The following is an 8,714-nucleotide window of genomic DNA, read 5'->3' on the forward strand; positions in this document are numbered from 1 at the left end:
AGAGCAAGAACAAATCTTTTTAATCACTGAATGGTTTCTTTAGTAGATACATTTATAAATAAATAAGTGAATAAATAACAAAAGGCACATGTGAACGGTATGTAAGATTATTTCAAATATAGGCATAGGTTAACTTTTAAAGTATCACAGATTCCTAAAGATTAAGTTCCTCAGAGATGTCTCCATGTTAATTGCTCGTCTTGGAAGACTTTGGTTTCCAGATCTTACCAGCAAATAGTTGAGATATAAAAGACTCAAAATTATTTGAAATATGTCAAAATCTATAAAATTAAAGTTTTCATTATTTTACAATTATTTGAAATCTATTTTTTACATTTTACTTTGTAAGTTACAGCAGTATACAAATTTATAAATGAAGTGTGCTAGACCTAAAGTTTTTTTACCAACATCATTTGGGAGACCATGGAAGTAAAATGAACATTTGAAGATGGAATTCTCCTATAGTCCAACCATTTATCAGTGACTTATACCTCAAGCCTAATGATTAATAATTGAATTGATATTTGTATAATTAAAAAATTATGGTGCTTTTAAAATTTATTCTTGTATTTTAAATAAGGAACTTAATTTACAAAGAAAATAAAAGTGGCATGCACTAAATTTCATGAAATAAATCTCTACATTTAAAGTACAATGCAACAGAGCATAGTACCTCCAGGCACTGAATTTAGTGAACATGATAGAGAACATGTAGGGTCTAAAAATGTTATGACATTATCAATATTTGTGTTGAAAATACAGAAGAAATTAAAGTTTGAAACTACATTTGAAGTACGACATGAGGACTTTAAGGAAGTGATATACAGAATTAAAATTACTATAGTAAAATTACTTTACTATAAAATCATACACAAGTTGAGTTTTAAATAAATATATATAATTTCCAGACAATTTTGTAAGGAAAATAAATTTTACTTTTTTTCCAGTAAGCCATTAAACAATGCAGTTGAGAAACTTGTATAGAAGTGGAAGAAATGGACTGGGAAAATATAATATTAACTATAATGCAGCATATAAAGAAACTAGGAGAGCAAGGATACTTACAGAGATATTGAGAAATTTCAAAATTTTGCTTAATTGTTTTTTTATAGGGCTCTTTGACCAAACATTCATTTTTTTGCATAAAACACAACTTTATGGACCACATTTTTGAAGGCTTGTTTTACTTGCTGGTTTCTCAGAGTGTAAATGAAAGGGTTCAGCATGGGGGCAATGGATGTATTGAGAACAGCTACTCCTTTTGTCAATGATGCCTTTTCTTTTGCAGATGGATTAGCATACATGAATATACAGCTCCCATAAGAAATGGAAATGACAATCATGTGAGAGGAACAAGTGGAGAAAGCCTTTTTTCTTTGACTGGCAGATGGGATTCTTAAAATGGTCCTGATAATGTACATGTAAGATAAAATCACTAATGCCAAAGTGAACAGCAAAGTAACCAAAGCAAAGTAAAAACCAATTACTTCTAGGAGCCATGTATCTGAACAAGATAGTTGTAAGAGGGGAAAATAGTCACATGCAAAGTGATCAATGGCGTTGGAAGCACAGTAATCCAGCTGGAGGAGAAGCATAAGGGGTGGGAAAATGGTCAGAAACCCACTTAGCCAGGCACACAACACAAGTAGGGTGCAGAGTTTCCTGTTCATGATGGTTGTGTAATGAAGGGGCTTGCAGATGGCAACATAGCGGTCATAGGACATGGCAGTTAATATGTAAAATTCTGTCACCCCCATGAATATAAAGAAAAAGAGTTGGGCTGCACAGTTGTTATAGGAAATAGTCTTATTCCTGGTGATAATTGCCCCCAGAAATCTGGGGATGCATACAGTTGTAAATGAGATTTCTAAGAAAGAGAAGTTCCGGAGGAAGAAATACATAGGTGTCTGCAGATGGGAGTCCACAAAGGTCAGGGTGATGATAGTCAGGTTTCCGGTAACACTTAATATATATGTGATAAATAAAAAGAGAAAAATAGGGGCGGAGCAAGATGGCCGAATAGGAACAGCTCCAGTCTCCAACTCCCAGCGCGAGTAACACAGAAGACCGGTGATTTCTGCATTTTCAACTGAGGTACTGGGGTCATCTCTCTAGGGAGTGCCGGACAATCGGTACTGGTCAGCTGCTGCAGCCTGACCAGCGAGAGCTGAAGCAGGGCGAGGCATCGCCTCACCTGGAAGCGCAAGGGGGAAGGAAATCCGTTTTCCTAGCCAGGGGAACTGAGACACATAACACCTGGAAAATCGCGTAACTCCCACCCCAATACTGTGCTTTAAGGAAACAGGCACACCAGGAGAATATATCCCACACCTGGCCGGGAGGGTCCCACGCCCACGAAGCCTCCCTCACTGCTAACACAGCCGTCTGCTGCGATCTATACGCAAGGCAGCAGCGAGGCTGGGGGAGGGGCGCCCGCCATTGCTGAGGCTTAAGTAGGTAAACAAAGCCGCTGGAAGCTCGAACTGGGTGGAGCTCACAGCAGCTCAAGGAACCTGCCTGTCTCTGTAGACTCCACCTCTGGGGACAGCCCACAGCTGAGGTCCAATAGGGAAAGCAGCGGGGGCGGTGCAGAGGCGAACGACTCTGTCTGACAGCTTTGGGGAGAGCCGTGGATCTCCAACGCGGAGGTTGAGATCCGAGAACGGACAGACTGCCTGCTCAGGTGGGTCCCTGACCCCTGAGTAGCCTAGCTGGGAGACATCCCCCACTAGGGGCAGTCTGACACCCCACACCTCACAGGGTGGAGTCATCCCTGAGAGGAAACTTCCAAAGGAAGAATCAGACAGGTACACTCGCTGCTCAGCAATATTCTATCTTTGGCAACCTCTGCTGCTGATACCCAGGCAAACAGGGTCTGGAGTGGACCTCAAGCAATCTCCAACAGACCAACAGACAGTCCTTCTGACTGTCAGACGGAAAACTATCAAACAGGAAGGACACCTATACCAAAACCCCATCAGTACGTCACCATCATCAAAGACCAGAGACAGATAAAACCACAAAGATGGGGAAAAAGCAGGGCAGAAAAGCTGGAAATTCAAAAAATAAGAGCGCATCTCCCCCTGCAAAGGAGCGCAGCCCATCGCCAGCAACGGATCAAAGCTGGTCAGAGAATGACTTTGACGAGATGAGAGAAGAAGGCTTCAGTCCATCAAACTTCTCAGAGCTAAAGGAGGAATTACGTACCCAGCGCAAAGAAACTAAAAATCTTGAAAAAAAGTGGAAGAATTGACAGCTAGACTAATTAATGCAGAGAAGATCATAAACGAAATGACAGAGATGAAAACCATGACACGAGAAATACGTGACAAATGCACAAGCTTCAGTAACCGACTCGATCAACTGGAAGAAAGAGTATCAGCGATTGAGGATCAAATGAATGAAATGAAGCGAGAAGAGAAACCAAAAGAAAAAGAAGAAAAAGAAATGAACAAAGCCTGCAAGAAGTATGGGATTATGTAAAAAGACCAAATCTACGTCTGATTGGGGTGCCTGAAAGTGAGGGGGAAAATGGAACCAAGTTGGAAAACACTCTTCAGGATATCATCCAGGAGAACTTCCCCAACCTAGTAGGGCAGGCCAACATTCAAATTCAGGAAATACAGAGAACGCCACAAGATACTCCTCCAGAAGAGCAACTCCAAGACACATAATTGCCAGATTCACCAAAGTTGAAATGAAGGAAAAAATCTTAAGGGCAGCCAGAGAGAAAGGTCGGGTTACCCACAAAGGGAAGCCCATCAGACTAACAGCAGATCTCTCGGCAGAAACTCTACAAGCCAGAAGAGAGTGGGGGCCAATATTCAACGTTCTTAAAGAAAAGAATTTTCAACCCAGAATTTCATATCCAGCCAAACTAAGTTTCATCAGTGAAGGAGAAATAAAATCCTTTACAGATAAGCAAATGCTTAGAGATTTTGTCACCACCAGGCCTGCCTTACAAGAGACCCTGAAGGAAGCCCTAAACATGGAAAGGAACAACCGGTACCAGCCATTGCAAAAACATGCCAAAATGTAAAGACCATCGAGGCTAGGAAGAAACTGCATCAACTAACAAGCAAAATAACCAGTTAATATCATAATGACAGGATCAAGTTCACACATAACAATATTAACCTTAAATGTAAATGGACTAAATGCTCCAATGAAAAGACACAGACTGGCAAACTGGATAAAGAGTCAAGACCCATCAGTCTGCTGTATTCAGGAGACCCATCTCACACGCAGAGACATACATAGGCTCAAAATAAAGGGATGGAGAAAGATCTACCAAGCAAATGGAGAACAAAAAAAAGCAGGGGTTGCAATCCTAGTCTCTGATAAAACAGACTTTAAACCATCAAAGATCAAAAGAGACAAAGAAGGCCATTACATAATGGTAAAGGGATCAATTCAACAGGAAGAGCTAACTCTCCTAAATATATATGCACCCAATACAGGAGCACCCAGATTCATAAAGCAAGTCCTTAGAGACCTACAAAGAGACTTAGACTCCCATACAATAATAATGGGAGATTTCAACACTCCACTGTCAACATTAGACAGATCAACGAGACAGAAAGTTAACAAGGATATCCAGGAATTGAACTCATCTCTGCACCAAGCGGACCTAATAGACATCTATAGAACTCTCCACCCCAAATCAACAGAATATACATTCTTCTCAGCACCACATCGCACTTATTCCAAAATTGACCACATAATTGGAAGTAAAGCACTCCTCAGCAAATGTACAAGAACAGAAATTATAACAAACTGTCTCTCAGACCACAGTGCAATCAAACTAGAACTCAGGACTAAGAAACTCAATCAAAACCGCTCACTACATGGAAACTGAACAACCTGCTCCTGAATGACTACTGGGTACATAACGAAATGAAAGCAGAAATAAAGATGTTCTTTGAAACCAATGAGAACAAAGATACAACATACCAGAATCTCTGGGACACATTTAAAGCAGTGTGTAGAGGGAAATTTATAGCACTAAATGCCCACAAGAGAAAGCAGGAAAGATCTAAAATTGACACTTTAACATCACAATTAAAAGAACTAGAGAGGCAAGAGCAAACACATTCAAAAGCTAGCAGAAGGCAAGAAATAACTAAGATCAGAGCAGAACTGAAGGAGATAGAGTCACAAAAACCCTCCAAAAAATCAATGAATCCAGGAGTTGGTTTTTTGAAAAGATCAACAAAATTGACAGACCGCTAGCAAGACTAATAAAGAAGAAAAGAGAGAGGAATCAAATAGACGCAATAAAAAATGATAAAGGGGATATCACCACCGACCCCACAGAAATACAAACAACCATCAGAGAATACTATAAATGCCTCTACGCAAATCAACTAGAAAATCTAGAAGAAATGGATAATTTCCTGGACACTTACACTCTCCCAAGACTGAACCAGGAAGAAGTTGAATCCCTGAATAGACCAATAACAGGCTCTGAAATTGAGGCAACAATTATAGCCTACCCACCAAAAAAAGTCCAGGACCAGATGGATTCACAGCTGAATTCTACCAGAGGTACAAGGAGGAGCTGGTACCATTCCTTCTGAAACTATTCCAATCAATAGAAAAAGAGGGAATCCTCCCTAACTCATTTTATGAGGCCAACATCATCCTGATACCAAAGCCTGGCAGAGACACAACAAAAAAAGAGAATTTTAGACCAATATCCCTGATGAACATCGATGCAAAAATTCTCAATAAAATACTGGCAAACCGGATTCAGCAGCACATCAAAAAGCTTATCCACCATGATCAAGTGGGCTTCATCCCTGGGATGCAAGGCTGGTTCAACATTCGCAAATCAATAAACGTAATCCAGCATATAAACAGAACCAAAGACAAAACCACATGATTATCTCAATAGATGCAGAAAAGGCTTTTGACAAAATTCAACAGCCCTTTATGCTAAAAACGCTCAATAAATTCGGTATTGATGGAACGTACCTCAAAATAATAAGAGCTATTTACGACAAACCCACAGCTAATATCATACTGAATGGGCAAAAACTGGAAAAATTCCCTTTGAAAACTGGCACAAGACAGGGATGCCCTCTCTCACCACTCCTATTCAACATAGTGTTGGAAGTTCTGGCTAGGGCAATCAGGCAAGAGAAAGAAATCAAGGGTATCCAGTTAGGAAAAGAAGTCAAATTGTCCCTGTTTGCAGATGACATGATTGTATATTTAGAAAACCCCATCGTCTCAGCCCAAAATCTCCTTAAGCTGATAAGCAACTTCAGCAAAGTCTCAGGATACAAAATTAATGTGCAAAAATCACAAGCATTCTTATACACCAGTAACAGACAAGCAGAGAGCCAATCAAGAATGAACTTCCATTCACAATTGCTTCAAAGAGAATAAAATACCTAGGAATCCAGCTTACAAGGGATGTAAAGGACCTCTTCAAGGAGAACTACAAACCACTGCTCAGTGAAATCAAAGAGGACACAAACAAATGGAAGAACATACCATGCTCATGGATAGGAAGAATCAATATCGTGAAAATGGCCATACTGCCCAAGGTTATTTATAGATTCAATGCCATCCCCATCAAGCTACCAATGACTTTCTTCACAGAATTGGAAAAAACTGCTTTAAAGTTCATATGGAACCAAAAAAGAGCCCGCATTGCCAAGACAATCCTAGTCAAAAGGACAAAGCTGGAGGCGTCACGCTACCTGACTTCAAACTATACTACAAGGCTACAGTAACCAAAACAGCATGGTACTGGTACCACAACAGAGAAATAGACCAGTGGAACAGAACAGAGTCCTCAGAAATAATACCACACATCTACAGCCATCTGATCTTTGACAAACCTGACAAAAACAAGAAATGGGGAAAGGATTCCCTATTAATAAATGGTGCTGGGAAAATTGGCTAGCCACAAGTAGAAAGCTGAAACTGGATCCTTTCCTTACCCCTTATACGAAAATTAATTCAAGATGGATTAGAGACTTAAATGTTAGACCTAATACCATAAAAACCCTAGAAGAAAATCTAGGTAGTACCATTCAGGACATAGGCATGGGCAAGGACTTCATGTCTAAAACACCAAAAGCAACGGCAGCAAAAGCCAAAATTGACAAATGGGATCTCATTAAACTAAAGAGCTTTTGCACAGCAAAAGAAACTACCATCAGAGTGAACAGGCAACCTACAGAATGGGAGAAAATTTTTGCAACCTACTCATCTGACAAAGGGCTAATATCCAGAATCTACAAAGAACTCAAACAAATATACAAGAAAAAAACAAACAACCCCATCAAAAAGTGGGGAAAGGATATGAACAGACATTTCTCAAAAGAAGACATCCATACAGCCAACAGACACATGAAAAAATGCTCGTCATCACTCGCCATCAGAGAAATGCAAATCAAAACCACAATGAGATACCATCTCACACCAGTTAGAATGGCAATCATTAAGAAGTCAGGAAACAATAGATGTTGGAGAGGATGTGGAGAAATAGGAACACTTTTACACTGTTGGTGGGATTGTAAACTAGTTCAACCATTATGGAAAACAGTATGGCGATTCCTCAAGGATCTAGAACTAGATGTACCATATGACCCAGCCATCCCACTACTGGGTATATACCCAAAGGATTATAAATTACTCTACTACAAAGACACATGCACACGTATGTTTATTGCGGCACTATTCACAATAGCAAAGACTTGGAATCAACCCAAATGTCCATCTGTGACAGACTGGATTAAGAAAATGTGGCACATATACACCATGGAATACTATGCAGCCATCAAAAAGGATGAGTTTGCGTCCTTTGTAGGGACATGGATGCAGCTGGAAACCATCATTCTTAGCAAACTATCACAAGAAGAGAAACCAAACACCGCATGTTCTCACTCATAGGTGGGAACTGAACAATGAGATCACTTGGACTCGGGAAGGGGAACATCACACACTGGGGCCTATCATGGGGAGGGGGGAGGAGGGAGGGATTGCTTTGGGGAGTTATACATGATATAAACGTTATGCACATGTACCCTAGAACTTAAAGTATAATAAAAAAAAAAAAAAAAAGAAAGATAACTACATAATCGTGTATATAGTGTGATTCAATAAAAAAAAAAAAAAAAAAGAAAAATAACAATCTGAAGGTCAGGATCATCAGAAAGGCCCAGGAGGACAAATTCTGTGACCATTGTGTAGTTCATGTCGCTTCCTTTCTCTCTCTTCCTCCTCTACTCTCCTTTTTGTTCTTTTAAAGATATTTTGGTAGAATGACAATTAAGGAAAAATAGATAAGAGATATAATTCATCATGATCCATATAAGCGTCATTAATACAATTCTAAAAATCTTCTACAGTCTATGGCAGTTTTATTTTGACTATCTTTTTTGCATTATGTTTTAATTTTTTTTCTATGGCCAGCCTATTTACTGGTTCTCTTACTTTAAATCTAGCAGAAGTTAGGATATTTTCATACAATAAGCCGCATCACTGAGAAACAGCTAATAAAATGTCTAATTCCTGCTTTGAGTCCCATTAATGCAAAATATCATTATCTTTTTGTTGAAACAATCACAAGAAACATACATTTTTCTTTTTTTCCATGATGTATACATTAAAGGATATTACCACCTAAATACAAAATGGTTGCTCTTAATTCCATCAAAAGATAAAAGTGAAAATTACAAGATTGTTAATAAGCCATT

At 39.3% G+C, this 8,714-nt stretch overlaps 1 protein-coding gene across 1 annotated transcript; it reads right to left on the minus strand.

Annotated features, from left to right (window-relative positions):
* Positions 1 to 1,130: 1,130 nt before the first annotated feature.
* On the minus strand, positions 1,131 to 8,213 carry LOC117091055 (olfactory receptor 6C3). The gene is made up of 2 exons (XM_033223532.1): positions 8,146 to 8,213; positions 1,131 to 1,998 (listed from the first exon to the last, which is right to left on the minus strand). The coding sequence occupies exons 1-2, from the start codon at positions 8,211 to 8,213 to the stop codon at positions 1,131 to 1,133; spliced, it is 936 nt and encodes a 311-aa protein (XP_033079423.1).
* Positions 8,214 to 8,714: the final 501 nt, after the last annotated feature.

This window comes from Trachypithecus francoisi, unplaced genomic scaffold (assembly GCF_009764315.1).
Source record: "Trachypithecus francoisi isolate TF-2019V2 unplaced genomic scaffold, Tfra_2.0 Lachesis_group11, whole genome shotgun sequence".
NCBI lineage: Eukaryota > Metazoa > Chordata > Mammalia > Primates > Cercopithecidae > Trachypithecus > Trachypithecus francoisi.

Excerpts from the sequence above, each read along its gene's own strand:
- LOC117091055 (XM_033223532.1), bottom strand. The coding sequence starts at position 8,213 with ATGAACTACACAATGGTCACAGAATTTGTCCTCCTGGGCCTTTCTGAT. Across the intron at positions 1,999-8,145 it reads GATCCTGACCTTCAGATTGT|TATTTTTCTCTTTTTATTTA; the intron begins TATTTTTCTTTT and ends TTGCTCCGCCCC.